The 18,830-nt window shown below is 43.1% G+C and overlaps 1 protein-coding gene across 1 annotated transcript in view; it reads left to right on the top strand.

Moving 5' to 3' along the window:
• DNAH6 (dynein axonemal heavy chain 6) overlaps window positions 1-18,830 on the top strand; it is a 243,147-nt gene that overhangs the window by 223,679 nt on the left and 638 nt on the right. The window contains exons 71-76 of the mRNA XM_053664561.1: window positions 1,164-1,293; window positions 4,106-4,233; window positions 9,831-10,016; window positions 10,550-10,622; window positions 11,509-11,660; window positions 14,114-14,336. Coding sequence (XP_053520536.1) covers window positions 1,164-1,293; window positions 4,106-4,233; window positions 9,831-10,016; window positions 10,550-10,622; window positions 11,509-11,660; window positions 14,114-14,336 — 892 coding nt within the window. The remainder of the gene's footprint in view (window positions 1-1,163; window positions 1,294-4,105; window positions 4,234-9,830; window positions 10,017-10,549; window positions 10,623-11,508; window positions 11,661-14,113; window positions 14,337-18,830) is intronic.

Here is an 18,830-nt window from a genome sequence, read left to right as displayed (position 1 = left end):
CAACCCTTACGAAGACACAGAACGACAGGGCCTCCAATGCACCACAGTTGGCGGTGTAAATTGATAGTTTCTTTAGAAATCAGTGCAGGAATACGCAGGTTTAAAATAGCCCTTGGTAGCATATCGTTCGAAGAATTTAAAAGACAGTGGATGAAATTCACATACAGATATTCTATTCACAGAGTTCTATAAAATCTACAAACTGGAAATGTCCAAAAAGTACATAAACAACTGGTGTATTCATACCACTGAGTATTGTAAAGTCACTTAAAGATGATTCGTGAAGATTTTTCAATGACTTGAGAAAATGTTCATGAAATTGAAACAGAATTAATACTACATAAATTGTAGGAGCTTATTTTTAACTACATGCACATTCACAGAGAAAATGTCCAAGATGGGGGAGGATTGAAAACTAGCATTAAATATCTCTGGAAAGCAGGATCATAAAATTTTTTTCTCTATATTTTTTGTGTTTCCTAGATTTCCTATAGTGAGCCATCATACCTTTATTTAAATAACATTTTCTCAATTAGAAAATTCTGTTCTAGCCCTGGCTGGTGTAGCTCAGTGGATTGAGCACAGACCTGCGAACCAAAGGATCACGGTTCAATTCCCAGTCAGGGCACATGCCTGGGTTGCAGGCCAGTTCCCAGCAGGGGATGCACAAGAGGCAACCATGCATTGATGTTTCTCTCCCTCTCTCCTTCCCTTCCCCTCTAAAGATAAATAAATAAAATCTTTTTAAAAAAGAAGCAAGTTGCTCATACAAAATATTTTTTTTAATTCTGTTCTAAAACTCAATTCCATTATCTTTTCCTTACTTTCATAACAACCCTTTAAATGATTAGCAAAAAAATTTTAACCATGTTATGTGGTAAAACATACATAACATAAAATTTGTCATTTTAGCCATTTTTAAGTATACAGTTCAGTGTCATTAAGAACTGTCACACTGTAATTCAACCAAAAAATTTACAACACTGACAACTATGTACTGTGCATTTCCAATGAACACATTTTACCAACTCTATCTTCAACATAAAAAATAAACATTCCCTGTTTTCGATAACTGCCATTATTTCTGTAAGTGAACTATATGTGCTGCAAAATTATTTTTGGAGAATTTGAGTTGTCATTTCTTTCTCCTCCCACGATTGCAGTACAAAGAGACCAACACTTTAATCAACACCATACTTGAGGTTCAGCCAAGGTCATCTTCTGGTGGAGAGGGAAAAAGCAACGATGAAATCGTCCAAGAACTTGTTGCTTCTGTCCGGACCAGAGTTCCAGGTAATAAGTAATTCCTGACATCTGTATAGAATGAGATTTTTAGAAAAAAACTCAGAGAGCTCAGTGATAAGCAGGTGTCCAAATCTGCTTTTAATGCCAACTTCTCTTTACAGAGAAGCCTCTTGTGCTGTGCCCTCTCTGTTTATACACACACTAGACACCTGCAGGCCCTCAACTGCCAGAAGCATGAAGAACAAATTGGTTTCTAGCCCATGTAACTTTAACCAGACTTCTTTCTGAGCTTCCTAATGTCTCCTGATCTATGCAGTCCAAGAAAGTAGCTACTAGCCACAGGTAGCTACTTAAAATTATATTTAAAACTCATTTTCTCAGTTGCACCAGCAACATTTCAAGTGCTCCCATAGTGGATAATAAAGATCATTTCCATTATTGTAAAATATTCTACTGGACAGCCCTGAGATACAATCCATTTCCTCCAACAGAAATAGAGAAATTAATTTCACCTTGTTTTCTGGTGAGTTAAGGAATCTTCCAGAATGATCGCAGAGATCCATTTTCACACTTTTCTTAAAATAACTGTCGATTTGGATTTATTAGCATATTGTTCATGGTTGGAAGAGACATAATTATAGGGAAAAGAAAACCGAAGCACAAAATAAAACAATGACTGTAAAAGCAAACTGTGTTTCTTTACTCACAATAACTCTGACCCCCAAATGGGTCTTACCCTCACATTAAACAGTCTTCCAACTCTCTGGACACCCACTGGGTGTCCCTACAATTTACTTATGACACTAACTGTCCACAGTTAGCACAGACCCCGAGGTTAAAGGTTCAGTCCCACAACAAGACTGCCCCTCACTTTAGATGCCAATTGCAAGTCCCCGCTTGTGACCTGTACTTCTGACCAACCAGCTATAGATCAAGGGTTCCCACAGCCCCATTCCCCTTGTTGGGTTCAGTAATTATCTACACAGGACTCAGAAAAACAGTTAGTTACATGTACCACTTTATTTTAAAAGATATCATAAAGGATTTTTTTAAAAGCCAGATGAAGAGGTCCACAGGGCAACCTCCAGAAGGCTCCTGAGTGCCGGAGCTTCTGTCCCCGTGAGTCCGGGTGCGCCGGCATGGATGCACCCACCAACCCAGGAGCCCTCCCGGCCCTTTTTGGTTAGGGTTTTTGTGAAGGCTTCATTTTGTAGGCATGGTTGGCTGATTAAATCATCAACCTCCAGCCCCTCTCCTCTCCCAGGAAGTCAGAGAATGAAGCTGGAAGTTTCAAGCCTCTAATCACATGGCCAGTTCTGCTGATGACCAGCTTCCCCTGCTTGGGGACTTCCCCAAAGTCAGCTCACGAACATAAACTAGATGTGGTTGAAAGGGGCTCCTTTTACCTTTGTCATTCAAGGAACAGTGTCGGGAGCCAGGGTAAAAAAAAGCAAATATAAAAAATGATAACCCTATTGTTTTTTATCGCTTAGGAAATTGCAAGGGTTTTAGGAGCTCTAGGCAAGAGCTAGGGATGAAGACCAAAAATGTTTATCTCTTATTAGATTACAGTATCACGAACTGAGCCTTGCCAATAATCTTTAAGTTCCCTGGAAAAGGGGGGCCTGTGTGACCTCACAGTTATCTGCCTCCTAAAACAGGCCTCCAAAGAATCTCTTTTTGAGTTGAGTTCTGTTGATGTTGAAGTAAACTGCATCAGTTATTTTAGAAAGCAGTTTTTAATAAATGTAAGATGGGAGACCGGGTGGAAATAGGGTGAAGATGGATGGAGGGATGAAGATAAACTGCACTTGTCCAATGGAGTTCCGCCAACATCATTTTCTCTCCAAGCTTCATAAAGCTTACACTTTTACTGCGAAATGACAAGTGGTGCCATCTGCTTGCTGATACTCGGGAGAGATGCAGTTGGCTTGACAAGAGAACTGAGGGTTTGGAGTAGCACCTGAGGGGAGTGATAGAAAGAAAAGTCCAAGGACATGTAACCGCCACATTCTGGACCCAGGAGGCTGGACTGCCCCACGCTGCTGTGTGATTTTTCCACAGCAGCCAAAATGTGAGTGGTTATGAGGGATTTGATAGATGTATTTCAGAGCCACTCATTTACACACATTTTACTCAGATATGCAAGGAAATGCAGTTCCTTCATTTTTTTAGAGCTTATATGAGCCTCCATTTGCTGTGTTGTGGGGGAAAGAAGAGCAAAATTTTTGATCCAGCTTGACCTATGGGCCTGTTTCATAATTCAGTCAGCCCCTCTGAATTATGCTAACAGGATAAATGCCAACTCGCTCTCATCTCTCAGTCTCCCCTGGGAACCCCTCCTCTCCACAATGCAGTGCAGGTGTGCAGGGAAGAGTGAGGCTTATGTACCTGCATGGCAGAGAAGACTCAGGGTCCCTGGCACCTCTGGTCTCAGGGATGTCCCTTATCTTCTGGGCAGCTGCTTGTCCTGCTAGCATTTGCCACTGACATCAGCATGGCCTGGCTCCCATTCAGCCTAGGCCAGTGGTGTCAAACTCATTTTCACCAGGGGCCACATCGGTCTTGAGGTTGCCTTCAAAGGGCCAAATGTAATTTTAGGACTGTGTAAATGCAACTACTCCTTAACAGTTAAGTGAGCGCTCGGCACTGCCACCGGGTAGAAACAAGGTGCTGGTCAGATAAAACAAGGTAGAGGGCGGGATTCAGCCCTCGGGCCTTGTGTTTGCCACCTATGGCCTAGGCCCAGGTTCAGGAGAAGTTGGCTTGAAGAAAGGTTAAGCAAAGTAAATTACAACAGAAATATTACAAGGACAGAAATCAGTGACAATTGACCTGAGGAATTGGCTCTCTGTTTCAGAGATACTAGAAATGGAAAATGCTTCTGAGAGCCTTTTCATCAAGGATTCTCAAGGACGCCTTAACTCCTTGACCACTGTTCTTGGACAAGAAGTGGACCGGTTTAACAATCTGCTGAAGTTAATACACGTATGCGTGCTCACTGTCATCACTGCTATGGGGTATCAAACCTGTGTAGAGAATTATGTAATAACATGCATGTGCTTGGAGTTCTCCATTTCCATCACTTCAACATTTCCATCTGAATGTGCTAACAACTCTTCAAACCCAACTTGTTAAAAATTGAGTTTATCCTCCCCTAACAATTCCATATTCCCTTTCTCTAATAATGGCTTCATGAATATTGGACATTACAAATCTTCATCTCCTCATTATCCTTACACCCCCTTAGAATTACCATTGACAGACTAGGAATTTGATCAGAGACTTAAGCATTCAATAAGAGAGACTCAGTTCTTGTTCCTGATTTCTAGTTTACATTTATTTAATAAGGGTCATCAAGGAACATGTATAAAGGACACACGGACAAAGCCAAAGAGTGTAGGTTTGAGGGTAGGAAATGGGGATGGGTGGGCAGGGGGAATGGTGGGGGGAAATGGAGAAAATTATACCTGAACAACAATTTTAAAAAGAGAGAAAATTTAAAAAATAAGTCAGTCTTTATGAAGACTGTGAAAACCAGCATTTCTCGAAGTGGGTGTCACAAAACACCTGTCTTCGAATCCACTGTGCTGCATGTTCAAAATGTAGGCTCCCAATCCCACTCCAGACCTGAGAGGGAACTACTGAAAACTCCTGGGAATACGGGTTTTAAATAAACTCCCCCAGATAATTTCACTACAACTAAAACTTACAAACAACTCTTTGGTCCTTTGCCTCATGCTCAGGAATACTTTCACTCTAGATGGTCTTGAATATATAATGATGGCTAAACACCTTTCTGGTTTTTATGTGCATGACTTTGATAAGGGAAACACAAAAGCTATTAGAGACCAAATATGGAGCATTAACAGGAAAAATCTTATCAAGCAGGGAACCAAATAACTAGCCCAGAGTCAAGGCTCAGTGATAAGACTGGTGAGGACAGGTAAGTTAATTCTCTTTTATAATATATTTTGTTGTCTATGCTATTACAGTTGTCCCAATTTTCCCTTTACCCCCTTCCACCTAGTACCCCCATTCCTCCAGCAGCTCCCTCCTTTACTTCATGTCCATGGGTCATGCACATAAGTTCTTTGGCTTCTCCATTTCCTATACTGTTCTTAACATCACCTTGTCTATTTTGTTCCTACCAATTATGCTTTTTAATCCCTGTACCTTTCCCCGCACTTCTCCCCTTTCCCCCTCTCAGCTGATAAGCCTCCAAATGATCTCCATATCTATGATTCTGTTCCTGTTCTGGTTATTTACTTAGTTTGTTTTTGTTGATTCAGTTATTGATAGCTGTGAATTTGTTCCTATTTTAATGTTCATAGTTTTGAACATAGTTCATTCTTTTTCTTAAATAAGTCCCTTTAACATATCATGTAATAATGGTTTGGTGATGATGAACTCCTTTAGCTTTACCTTGTCTGGGAAGCTCCTTATGTGCCCTCCCATTCTAAATTATAGTTTTACTGGATAAAGTAATCTAGGTTGTCAGTCCTTGCTTTTCACCACTTTGAATACTTCTTGCCAATCCCTTCTAGCCTGCAAAGCTTTTTTTGAGAAATTAGCTGACAGTATTATGGGAACTCCTTTGTAGGTAACTCTCTACTTTCCTCTTGCTGCTCTTGGAATTCTTTATCTTTAACTTTTGGCATCTTAATATGATACGCCTTGATGTGTTCTTCTTTGGGTCCAACTTGTTTAAGATTCTCTGTGTTTCCTGGACTTGTATATCTATTTTCTTCGTCAAATTAGAGAAGTTTTCTTTCATTATTTTTCAAATAAGTTTTCAATTTCTTGCTCTTCATCTTCTCCTTCTGGCATCCCTATGATTCAAATGCTGGTATATTTGGAGATGTCCCAGAAGCTCCTTATATTATCCTTGTTTTTTTCATTCTTTTTTCTTCTTGCTGTTCTTGTTAAATGCTGATTTCTTCCTTATGTTCCAAATTGTTTATTTGAATCCTGGCTTCATCCTCTCCATTGTTGGTTCCCTGTAGATTTTTCTTTATTTCACTTAGTGCAACCTTCATTTCTTCCTGGGTCTTTTTTATGTTGCACCCATACTCAGTGAGTTCTTTGAGCATCATAATCACCAGTGTTTTGAACTCTGCATCTGATAGGTTGTCTATCTCCATTTGGCTTAGTTCTTTTTCAGGGTGGTTTTTTTTTTTTTTCTGTTTTCATTGGGGCCATATTTCTTTGTCTCTTCAGTTTGGCAGCCTCCCTGTGTTTGCTTCTGTGTGTTTGGTGGAGCTGCTGAGACTCCATGTCTTGGTTATGTGGCCTATTGTAGAAAAGGCACCTGTGAATTGTGTGGGGCAAAGCCTTAGGAAAATCACCGAGGCAACCCACTTTACCACTTTGTAGCTCTGTGTAAAGGGAGGACACAGTAAGGGGACAATGCCATTGCCTGACTTCTGGAGGTTTGCCCAGCATTCACCAGTTCTGTTTCCAGTCACTTCCTTTACTCCCCATATGCAACTGGCACTCTTCCAGTTGTTGCCCTGGTGCTGAATCCCAGAGGGAATGGGTCTGTGTATATTTGAAGTCCATGCAGGGCCTTTAAGTGGAGTCTTCTGAAAATATGGCAGTGTCTTCCACCGCCTCAACTGCCTCACTGGTTCTTACAGCCAGAAGTTATAAGGATTTATCTTCCTGGTGCTGAAACCCTGGGTTGTGTGGTCTGGCCTGGGACTGGAATCACTCACTCCCAAGGTATCCCTCCTGACTTTTATCCACCACACATGAATGTAGGACTGTGCATTCTGCCACCATCACCTCTCCACACCACACCACTGTGCCTCTCCACCCATCTCTGTGTCTCTGCCCCTCCTCCCCATCTGGATGAATGTGGTTTCTTAAAATCCTTGGCTGTCAGGCTTCCACACAGTTCAATTTTCTGATGGTTCTGGGTGCTGTTTCTTTTGAGGTTTAGTTTTAATTCTTTCTGTGGTTGCATAAGAAGGTGAAGTATGTTTACCTATGCCTCCCTCTTGACCAGAAGTAAATCTTTTTGACTGGGGTAAATCTTTTAAAGCAAAAGGCCATCTGTCCCCTATTAGGAAACAAAGTCTTTGAATGCTGCTGGTTGGCTGGCAACAGCTGGGCTTGTGGGTTTGGGGGACTCAGGTGAAGCTGAATGTACCAAGTCCTCACTTTAGGACTGTGGTATCCAGGCAAGTATACACCAGTGTCAGCAGGCTAGGTAGCCAGGTCTGGGCTTATCATCTTCTAGACTGAGTGAATCAGGACACTGATTAATCTGCTCTGAAAAAGACTCCCAAATACTGCAACCAAAAAAACAAGATAGAAATTCACTTTGTCTCTCAGCTAACTGCCCAGAGGGAGCCCTGTCTCAGGCAGGTAGTTAATCTTGCTTTTCGAGTTCAGCCAGGGAGCCCAGCTGGAGGGTTGGCTCCAGCTTTATCAGGTAGCTTCCACTACTGGATCTAAGGTTGCTGCTCCAATTATACCCTTATGCCAGTCAGTGAGGGGAAAGAGAAAGCAGCTTTCCCATAAAAATGTGATCCAGAAGTTGCAAACAACTCGGCCACATGGCCACACTCCAGCTGCAAACCTGGCTAAGAAACAGAGTCTCTGGGTGAATTGCTCTGTGCTCAGCTAAAACTAAGCAGGGAGGGGACACTGTTGTTCAAAGGAAGAAGAAGACATGGATGGTACTCATCTCTTGCCTCTTCCGTGTCACCCAGTTGAAGACAGACTAGTCTAAATCACTTCCTCCATAAAATCTTGCCAGAACTCCAGACTTTCCTTCTACCACCGGATGACTTAGGAGCACTTCCTCAGGGCTCCATCATTTCTGGTTCTGTGTCTATCACTGTACTTACGTTGCTTTATAATTATCCTTCCATGGGTAAGGCTTCCCCAGTGGAAAATCAATTTCTTGGAAAAAAATGAAAGAGGACAGGTATTATTAGTCACCTCTGTTTCCCTAGTGCCTGATACATACTAAGTCTTCCATGAATATTTGAAAGTGCAAGTGAACAAACGTGCCTCTCTGGTCTCTCCATGGTCACTTGTTGAGGTCAAACAATAGTGTCCACTGATCATGGAGGAATTCACCTCATGGAAGTAGAAGGGGAAGGAAGAGGCAGCCTGCAAGACAAGCAGGAATCAGAGCAGAGCACTCCCACCTGAGGGAGGTGTGGTGGCCGCAGTGTGCACTGGCCTGCACCAGGACCTTCCTCATCCTGACCTCTGACCAGTTCTGCCTTGCCCTGGATCTGTCCCAGGGAACAAACAGCAAGACAGGACTATGGTGACAGTAGGAAAGCTATGGGAAGGCGGCTGCACCTAGGGCCTCACAGCTGCCATCTTGGTGAGCTCACTCTGCTGTTCCAGGTAGTGATAGAACTGTGAGTTAGGACAGGTCCTAGGACAGAGGAGGGCACCCTGTGATTTTGGCTCCTACCCATAGGGAAGAACATTTTGTGGTGCACTGTGTCCCATGGTATCCACCTCTGTGTTAGCTGTGTCCTCTGGGAGAATCGGCTGCCATGTGACCTCTGTCTGCATTAGCACAACTAGGAGGCAGGAGCAGCCTGATCCCTTCATCTTTCTGGCTTAAGCAATCTCCTTGCACTTAGACTGGTCTTCTGCTGCCTTTCCATTTTCAGTGTACTGTTTTGGCTCTGGCTTAGAGCCTCTTGCTGTACTCTGCTGCAAATGGTGCCTTAGATCACAAGGGCAAATCTAATTAAACTCTTCTTTTTTTATGCCACTGCCTCTTGTGAAGAAACAGGAGGAGAGGAATAACTCTATGCAGGAATGGAAGGGTGGCTAGCCTTATTTTGTCCCCATATTACCTGTCTCCAGAACTACGTGCATGTGGTCCTAGGCCTTATTTTGTTTCTAAAATCAACAAATGTGGCCTCTAACACCTTCCTATAATATAGGTGCAATATATAGCAGTAGTTTTCACAACACTGGGACCCAGGAGGGCCATTCCAATATACCTGCCCTGCCTTCATCTTCATTCAGGTGACAAACATCACCCTGTACGTTCATGCCTCCTACCGGCCTGTTTTTTATTGAAGTGAGGGGATGATACAGGACATGTCATAAGAAAGTATTTTCAGTACATGGACACTCTCTGGTATCAGCTAAAGGATTGGTCTCATCTAAGAATCTCCTTTTTCTGTGGGCACCCCCCTGGGCAAAGTTGGCCCCTAGCATGAGATAGTTCCCACATCCTCACCACTCCTCCATGGTTCCCAAATCACAAACCATCAGACTTTTCTTCAGCCTGGAGGAGAGCTGAACAGCAGCAATGTTCAAAACTGTTTCTCTAGGTTTCTGGAAACATGTCTCCTTCTCCTCTGTCCACTTCATTGGATTCTGCTATTAACCACCTGAACCACCCCTACCTCCAGATCTTACACTCCATGGTTAGGTGCTGTAAATGCATGAAAGGTTGGAGGGTCTGGCCCAGCAGACGGTGTGCAGAGAGGATGGAACCCAGCAAAAGGGCCTTTCAGCCCAAGGTGAATGGGTATCATTCATTCCTACTTGTTAATTACATCTGTGAAGGGCATCACCCTTTCTTGTTCGTTTAGACTTCTCTAGAAACACTTGACAAAGCCATCGCTGGACTTGTGGTGATGTCTGAAGAAATGGAAAAGGTGTACAACAGTTTCCTCAACAACCAGGTTCCCTCCCTGTGGTCCAACACAGCCTACCCATCCCTGAAACCACTAGGATCATGGGTCAAAGACCTCATTCTGAGGACTGCGTTTGTGGATGTAAGAAAATGCTCTTGTTTGGGGTTTGATGAATATAGTGGCATGGCTGGCTCCTTAGGAACCCCTAGCTAATTAAAATATCAACAATCCTTGAGGAATCATCTGAGCTCAAAGAAACAGAAATTTTCAGAATGGCATCACTTTAAACATCTCACACTAACTATAATGTAGTTTGTCCTAGACCCTATCCCAACATCCCATTTTAATTCCATGCCTTTGAACTTTCAGCTAAAGTTCATGGGACCCCACCATGGGTACAGAACCAATCTGAAATGGGTCCTAACTGCCAGGTGTGACCTCGCTGCCATCTCCCTTTCCTGTGCCCTCTGTGACAACCAGATTCTGGGTTTGTGGGCAGGCTGGTGGGTGAGGAAGGGGGACAGGGCAGGTGATAAAAAGGGGGCTGGTGACCCACTTAAGACTGGTGTAGATTTTGCCTCCTGAGAGGCCCCCAGAATAGGACTTTGATTTCAATGGCAAACACTATCTCAGAAAAACAGTACATTTTATTTGGTGTAATGTTTCTCCTTTAGCTATGGCTCAAAAGAGGACAGCCTAAGTCCTTCTGGATCTCTGGTTTCTTCTTTCCTCAAGGATTTCTAACAGGTACGAGTGCTTTAAAAGCCCCACAGGAATGCAATGATTTGTCACACACTGTGTCTCTAGGAACTGGCTAAACGACATGGCTGCTAATGACCTGACCATGAGGCCACTGATCATGGGGAAGTCCAATAAGTCCCCACTCTCCCTCGCTTGCCAGGGAAAGAGGATGACAGGAACAGCAGATGTTCCCCATACCCCAATCCCTGCCCCTCTCCGGTTATACCAGTGCAAGCACCGCTGCCCCTGCGAACATGCACAGTGCGTCCCAACTCCCTACATGACCCATGCTGGGTGCTCTCCACCTGCTGTGGCCCCGACTCTAAGCAGCTTCCTTCCCTCTAAAAAAATACTCTTTTTTAATTATATTTTAATTACAGTTAATTAAAAAATACTCTTGATGGCCCTTCATTAACCCCAGGAGGTGGAGGGGGATATTCCAGGGATTCCTGACAGAGAGCCCCGGAGTGGGCCAGGGCCTCTAGGTTACTACTTAGCTGAGCCCTTCATCCTTCTCATTCTGAATCCCTAATAAACAGCCCAGACAAGAAGAGCTGAGCCAGACTACCCAGTTGGGGAGATTGGGCTGTAAAACTTTCTCACTGGACTGTCTCCCTCATGGGTAGAGCAGTGCACTTCAAACTTAGTCTTCTTCCCTTTCTTCCCAACCAGGACTACAGTACATGTGTTGGCCCCGCCCCTCCCAACATCACCCACAGGCTTCCTGTCTCAGTGAACTATTTCAGAATAAGGTGTTAATGGTTGAGTCTCCTCCATGGAACAGAAGATCTCTAATGCTGGAACGGCCTGGTTGGCACAAGTGGGGGCTGTGTTTGGGCAGCAGAGGTCTTGTTCAGAGGACCCATTTTTCTGACTTTTTTTATATTTACAGGAACTCTTCAAAATCATGCTAGGAAATACAATTTGCCTATAGATGAGCTGAGTTTCAAGTACAACATGATTTCTACCTATCGGGATCAAGCCACGGTTATAGAAGCTGCCAAGAAAATGAAGTTTGGACAAGAACTGCCCATGGACCTGGAGGTATCGTCTCCCTGACTGTTGTTACAGCAAAGCAGCAGTGTCTGTCCCACTGTCACTCACTGCCTCGGCCAGCCTCCACTGCCCCTCCTGCCTCCCATACGTGGAGCAAGACAGGCAAAATGGGGTTCACACCCCCCAAGACAAGCTCCCCAAGTAGCAATGACTAAATAGGAACTGTCTAGTCTGGTTTGGAGAAATATTTTTTTAAGTAATATTGTTTTATTTCTTTAGAAACTAATTTGGTTCTGAACCCATCGTTGGTGGGGGGTGTGGATTCCTACACCAACAAGCAATTTTCAAACACCAGCTGGAGGTCCTACAATTCAACTCAGTTCTGACTCTACCTACCCAGAGAAGGCACCAGATCCCATAGCTGAAGAGTTCAGTCCTACAAGACTGCGGCCCTCCCCGCATTTCAAATGCCAGCTTCAAGCCCACATTGTTGTCACCTGTGCTCTCAGTGAGAGGTTCCACAACCCCATACTGGGGTTCAATTAATTTGCTACCATGGCTCAAAGAACTCAGAGAAACTTTTCAATGAACTAATTACTGCTTTATTATAAAAGAATGTAAACAGTCAGATGGAAGAGATGCCCAGGGTAGGTATGGGGGAAGGGCTCAGAGCTTCCACAAGCACCAAGTGTGTCACTGTCCCTGAATCTGCTGTTCACCAATCTGAAGCTCTACAAACCCAGTCCTCTCCAGTGTTTGGGGAGGGGGGGGACTTCATTGCATAGTCATGATGGATTGACTCACTGGCCTTAGGTAACCAAATTCAACCTCCTGCTCTTCTCCCCTCCCCAGAGGTGGGGTAGGGTTACACTGAAAGTTCCAACCCCATTGGCAACCAGTCCCCATCCAAAAGCCACTCATTAATGTAACAAAAGACACCCTTATCACTCCCAACATTAGGAAATTCCAAGCATTTTGAGAGCTGTGAGTCAGAACCACAGAGGAAGACCAAATACATTTGAGAAAAGTATTTTGCTTATCTAAATAGCCAAATATATACTTTTCTATAAATCACAATACCACAGATGCTACAGTAACTTTCTCCTTGCACATACAACATAGCAAGAGGTTAAAAGCAAGAATTTCAGCACCAGAAAAGCCTAAATTTAAATTCTGCTCCCACCCCACCTATGTGTGCTAGAGCAACTACTATCGTGTCTGCACCTCAGTGTTCTCTTCTGTAAAGTGGGGCCGATGCACCACCTTCAGAGTTGTAGTGCAGGGTACACAAATGTCGTGTGACCCGCACATAGTGAACACACAGTAAATATTAGTACGAGATGAGTTATCTGCATCATTCATTCAGCTGTCTCCTAGCAGAATTGGTACACTAGCTTTCTACACTATGTAAGTACATTAAAGAGTTAATAGAAATGCACTAAGGATGCAGTCTAAACTATGAGCTCTTTGCTCACAGTTTCCTACCCCCCTGGAGCAGAGGTTCTCCAAGTGGGGTCCCCAAACCCACAGCATCAGCATCACCTGGGAACTTAGGAGAAATGCAGATTCCAAGGACTCATTCCAGATCTACTGAATCAGAAACTCTGGGCTGGCACCCACAAATCTGTATACTTTAACAAGTCCTACACGGGGTTCTCGGACCACCAAAGTTTGAGAATTACTGCTCCAGAATATTAGTGATTCTCAAACTTGGCTGCAGGTTAAGATCACCAAAGGCTTTTTAAAAATCCTGATGTCCTGGCCACGCCCCAGGTAGCTCAAACGAACACATCAGGCATCATTATTTTTTAAAATTCCCTGGTGATGACGGTATACAGCCAGGGATGCAAACCACCGCTGCTGATCTGAGCTGCCCAGCTCAGATGCACTGAGACACTGATGGGGGAAGGGAGCCTTTTCCTCAAAGCACCTGTCCACCCCAGTGAACCTTATAATTTTTGCATGTGCCAAAAAAAATCAAAGATTTGCTCCCGATTGCTCTAGCCAATAAAGTATTCACTGATCAGTCAGTGGAGTTCAGGTGAGTGGCTATAATTAACTAAACCTGCCTTGAGGTAGTAAGGAACTGCTCCTGGGTAACTCTCCCAGCATCCACTCTACTCGGATCTGCTCCCATGTCCTTGAAAGACCGTGCCAAAAAGTAACTGATGATAATCACAGCCCTCTTACCCTATCTGCTTCCTATGAGAAGGGGGGGAATCATCATCATGGTATTAGGTAGTCTGAAGCCCATGAATGGGTTTTCCAGGGCATCCCCTGTTAGACATGTTGATGGAGTATGAAATTTGGTATCACATTGAGACACAAGTTATTTTACATTGCAAATCCTCAGTATTCTCCTCTCTAGAATATGAGTAATAACAGCAATCTATAGTGTGGTTCTTAGAATGAACTGAGGAGGACCCTGGGCAGGGGGGACAGCCCACAGCTGTTCATCGCAGTCTCCGCTGCTCAGCTGTAAACCTCTGGGTATGTTTCAGCTGCCCTCTCCTGAAGACGGTGTTCTTGTTCACGGAATGTTCATGGATGCTTCTCGATGGGACAATAATGAGATGGTGATAGAAGACGCATTGCCTGGACAGATGAATCCAGAGCTGCCTGTGGTGCATTTTGAACCTCAACAAAATTATGAGCCAAGCCCAACTCTTTACCACTCCCCACTTTATAAAACAGGGGCCCGGGCAGGCACGCTCTCAACCACAGGTGAGGATGTTCTACTGCTGGTACAGATAATGACCAGATGCAAACTACAGCCAAAGCCCAAACACTAAGCTTTAAGTGCAGCATTTAACTAAGATTAAATGGCCAATTAGCTAGGATTAAAATGAGGCCACTTATACAAATTTATAGATGTTGTAAATTCTGTTTATTTTAATATGCAGTATGGATTGATATTTTAAGAAACTAATACTTGTTTCTACTAGTCTAATGAGTAGAAAATAGAGTTATTGAGCAGTGACTTCTAATTTTAAAATAATGGACTGAGCAGACACTAAACTCTATCTCACAAAATCCACTGAGACTCATCAAAGAGACTTAAAAATATATCATTAAATGGAATGTCATGCTGCAAAAAGAGAAATCTGAGTAGACCTGATAATGAGATACTGCCCCGAAAAAAAGGAACCAGATAGAAAGTGGTATGAACAGGTAAGCTAAAGAACTGAATGTAGACAGCTGAAGGATAAGCAAGGAGGATGAGCTGAGGAAATCCCTCAAAATACTTCACAATGCAATTTTTTTTAAAGGGACACTGGAAAAAGCAAAATTTCCAAATTTATCTAGTAGGCAATATAAGGGAAAGTAGATAAAATGCAAGAGTAACAATATTTGTTAAAATAATGGCTAATAATTTCCCAGAAAAGAAGAAACACTTGGGTCCTCAGATTAAGAGATTTCACAAAGTCCTGTCAGAGATAATTTTTTAAAACATAAACACACCATTCATTTTTTGAAGGAAACCTAGATTTGTCAAAATGATACTTAAGACTATCCAGGGTAAGATGGAGGTTTAGGTGGATGTGTCGTGCCTCCTCACACAACCAAGTTTAGGGACAACTAAATATTAGCATCAGAAAACACAACCAGAACACGGAAAACTGACCTTTTCGGAAGTCCGCTAACAACAAATTCTTCAGCCCGACCGGTAAAGGGCGAAACCGGCGTCTGGTGAGGAGCTGCAAGGGAGGGCTCGGTCGGACTGGGCGCGGAATCCAGATGCGCGAATCCAGATGCACGGGTTCCAAACCCAGGATTGGACCTAGTGAGCGACCGAGCAACCCACCGGGTGAGCGACTGCAGAGGAGACAGTGGGGAGGCGGTGCAGCGAGTTGACTGCGGTTGCCTAATTGCGCGGGAGCGAGGGAGTGGGCGGTTGGACCGGCCCCAGCGGCGATAGAGGGCGCTGCCATTTCCCCGCTCTGACCACGCCCCCACATACAGCATCACAACCCAGCAACCTGGGAATCCAAGGTGCAGTTTCTCACCTTTAAAGGGCCAGAACAGACCAAAAATGTCGCAGGGAGACCCCAAAGTCCCAGAGATAAATCTAAGCGACGAAGAAATAGCAAAACTCTCAGACGCACAGTTTAAAACACTGGTCATCAGCTTCCTCACAGATCTGGTTGATTATAGCCACAAATTAGAGAAACATATGAAGGCTAAATTAAGGGAAATGAATGGAATTCCACAGGAAACCCATAGAGATGAAAAGGAAACTGGGACTCAAATCAATGGAGTGGACCAGAAAAAACAAATAATGGCCAAACAGAAAAGAGTCAAGGAGCAAGAATTCAAAGAAATGAGGAGAGTCTTAGGAACCTCCAGGACATCTTTAAACGCTCCAATATCCGAATTATAGGGGTACCAGAAGGGGGAAAGACACAACCACCAGTGGAAAAACTATTTGAACAAATAATAAAGGAGAATTTCCCCAATCTGGCAAAGGAAATAGACTTCCAAGAAATCCAAGAAGCCCAGAGAGTACCAAAAAAGTTGGACTCAAGAAGAAACACACCAAGGCATATCATAATTACATTAGCCAAAATTAAAATGAAGGAGAGAATCCTAGAAGCAGCAAGAGCTAAGGGGACAATCACCTACAAAGGAGTCCCCATCAGACTGTCAGCAGATTTCTCAAAAGAGAACTTACAGGCAAGAAGGGGCTGGAAAGAAATATTCCAAATCATGAAATCTAAAGACCTACAACCAAGATTGCTCTATCCAGCAAAACTTTCATTTAGAATGGAAGGACAGATAAGGTGCTTCTCAGATAAGACCAAATTCAAGGAGTTCATCATCACCAAGCCCTTATTATATGAAATGTTAAAGGGACTTATCGAAGAAAAAGAAGTTAAAGAAACATGAACAGTGAAAGAACAACAAACTCACAGTTATTAACAACCACACCTAAAATGAAAGCAAACTAAAAGGACAGCTAGATCAGGAGTGGAAACATAGAAATGAAGATCTCAAGGAGGGTTAGCAACAGGGGAGTGGGAAGAGGAGAAGGGGGAGAAGGTACAGAAAATAAGTAGCATAGACAGTAGATAGAAAATAGATGGGGGGGCAAGAATAGCATGGGAAATATAGAACCTAAAGGACTTGAGACACATGGACATAAACTAAAGGGGGGCAATGGTGGGGTTGGGGGGGGCAGGGTGGAGGGGAATGAAGGGGGGAATAGAACAACTGTAACAGCATAATCAATTTAAAAAAATAAATTAATTTAAAAAATATATATATATATATTAAAAAAAAAAGACTATCCAGGGTAAAGAAAATCTACAAAGCAAAGAGATAATCTGAATTAACATGATGAGATTAAATTCCAGAGCACCAGGCGGACCCCAGACAGCTTTCCTGACCCACAGTGCACGTGAAAACACAGAAGCATCTTCAAAGGCCGAAAGCAAAACAACTTTGAACCAAAACTGGAAATGCAACCAAAATATGTCCAAAAGGGAAGTGTAATAAAGACTGTCTTAGACATACAAGGCTCTAAATTAATCGCCACCAACCCCCTATTTCACACGTGTACACACACACACAGTTAAATCTTTAAAGGTTTTACCATAAAATGACTTTAATAATAATCTGGAACTAAATTTCCAGATGATGAAAATACGGGAGATGGGGGAAGGCAAAAGAACTAAAAAAAAGTTTCCCTTTTGAGTGGAGAATATAGATACTGGTGATATTTATTTTTCTAATAAAATTTCAGTTAAAGTATCTTCTTTAAGGGCAACACACAGAATAGCACTAAAATAGATACTCCTATCACATGCCGGATGGCCCACTCATATGACAAATCTAAAAAGTATTAAAGGATATATTTTAGAATTAATTATAGTATGTACCAGTTTTGGTGTGGACATAGCCTTTTATTTATCTTGGATAAATATCGAGGATGAATGACTAGACTGTGTGGTAAGTACATGTTTAACTTTTCAAGAAGCTACCAAAATGTCTTGCATACCAGTCAGCGTCCCCACTAGCAGTGGGCAAGGGCTCCAGCTCCCACGTGCTCATCACTGCTCAGTGTGACTAGCCCTGTAGAGGACAGACAGGGAGGGAAGGAGGCAGACAGACAGCTCTGTGACATTAACCATCTGTTGTGGGGCTTATTTGGATCTCCTGTGATAAAGTGTCTGTTTAAATCTTTTGCCCATTTTTTAATTGCGTCATTAGTCTTATTATTGGCTACAATTCCAACAGGACTTCTGTCTTTTTGGCAAAATGAACCAAGATGAGGTGGCAATTAAAATGATGTTGCAATGGAACAAGACTCAACAAATAGATCATCAAAGGCACTAGACAGAAAGTACGGCAACGCACTGTGCGTATTTGGGAACTCAACACAGAACAGCAACATCATTCAAAACTGGTTGGGGCCAGAGAAATTACTCCATAAGTGGTTCTGGGACCAATGGTTGTACCACACTTACATCCTTATCTCATACTACAAACAAAAATTAAATCACAGGTTGATTGCATATTATACTTAACCATCACTGTATTTTAAAATGATTAACCCTAATGAAATCATGGTTTTAAATGATAATCATCAACAGCTGCTACATCCCCAAAAAGAAAAGCAATCAGACACAAAGTGCTTCTTGATGGAAGTACACAACACTTATGAAGTACTCTTGCCAAAAAGCTCGAGCTTTAATGTGATCACATCTCTAGTACTAAGCATCCCTTCACAAGGATTGAGGAATGTGTCTAACACAGGATGCTGTCAGCAAAACCAGACTCTGGAAAACTTTACAGGCCAAACAGCCTGTCTGTTTCAAATAATATATTACAGAGGGGTAGGAATAGAGGAGTAGGTAACCTACCAATTGAAAGAGATTTGAGATACACATCACTGTTGCAAGGTATGAACCTTATTTGAATCCTGAATCAAACTCATGGTTAAATATGCAGAGACTGCACATGTACTATAAAACATCACTCAAGCACCCACCAAGGCACCGTGCAGGGAATGGCAGGCAAAGGTAAGGAGAGGGGAGACACAGGGGCCCTCTCCTGGGGACACCACCACATTCCCCAACTTGTGCACAGATAGGGTTTGCTATGAATATACTGCCAGAAATAGCGACTCCTGTGGAGAGGGCAGGCCCCTCTTCTCACCGTGATCTTGGGCCCTCACACAGAATGAAGAAACTGCAAAAGTTTCTTCAGATGTCACAG

Source organism: Artibeus jamaicensis, unplaced genomic scaffold (assembly GCF_021234435.1).
Source record: "Artibeus jamaicensis isolate MK-2021 breed Jamaican fruit bat unplaced genomic scaffold, CSHL_Jam_final contig_384, whole genome shotgun sequence".
NCBI classification, from domain to species: domain Eukaryota; kingdom Metazoa; phylum Chordata; class Mammalia; order Chiroptera; family Phyllostomidae; genus Artibeus; species Artibeus jamaicensis.
This window is presented reverse-complemented; position numbering and strand designations above follow the sequence as displayed.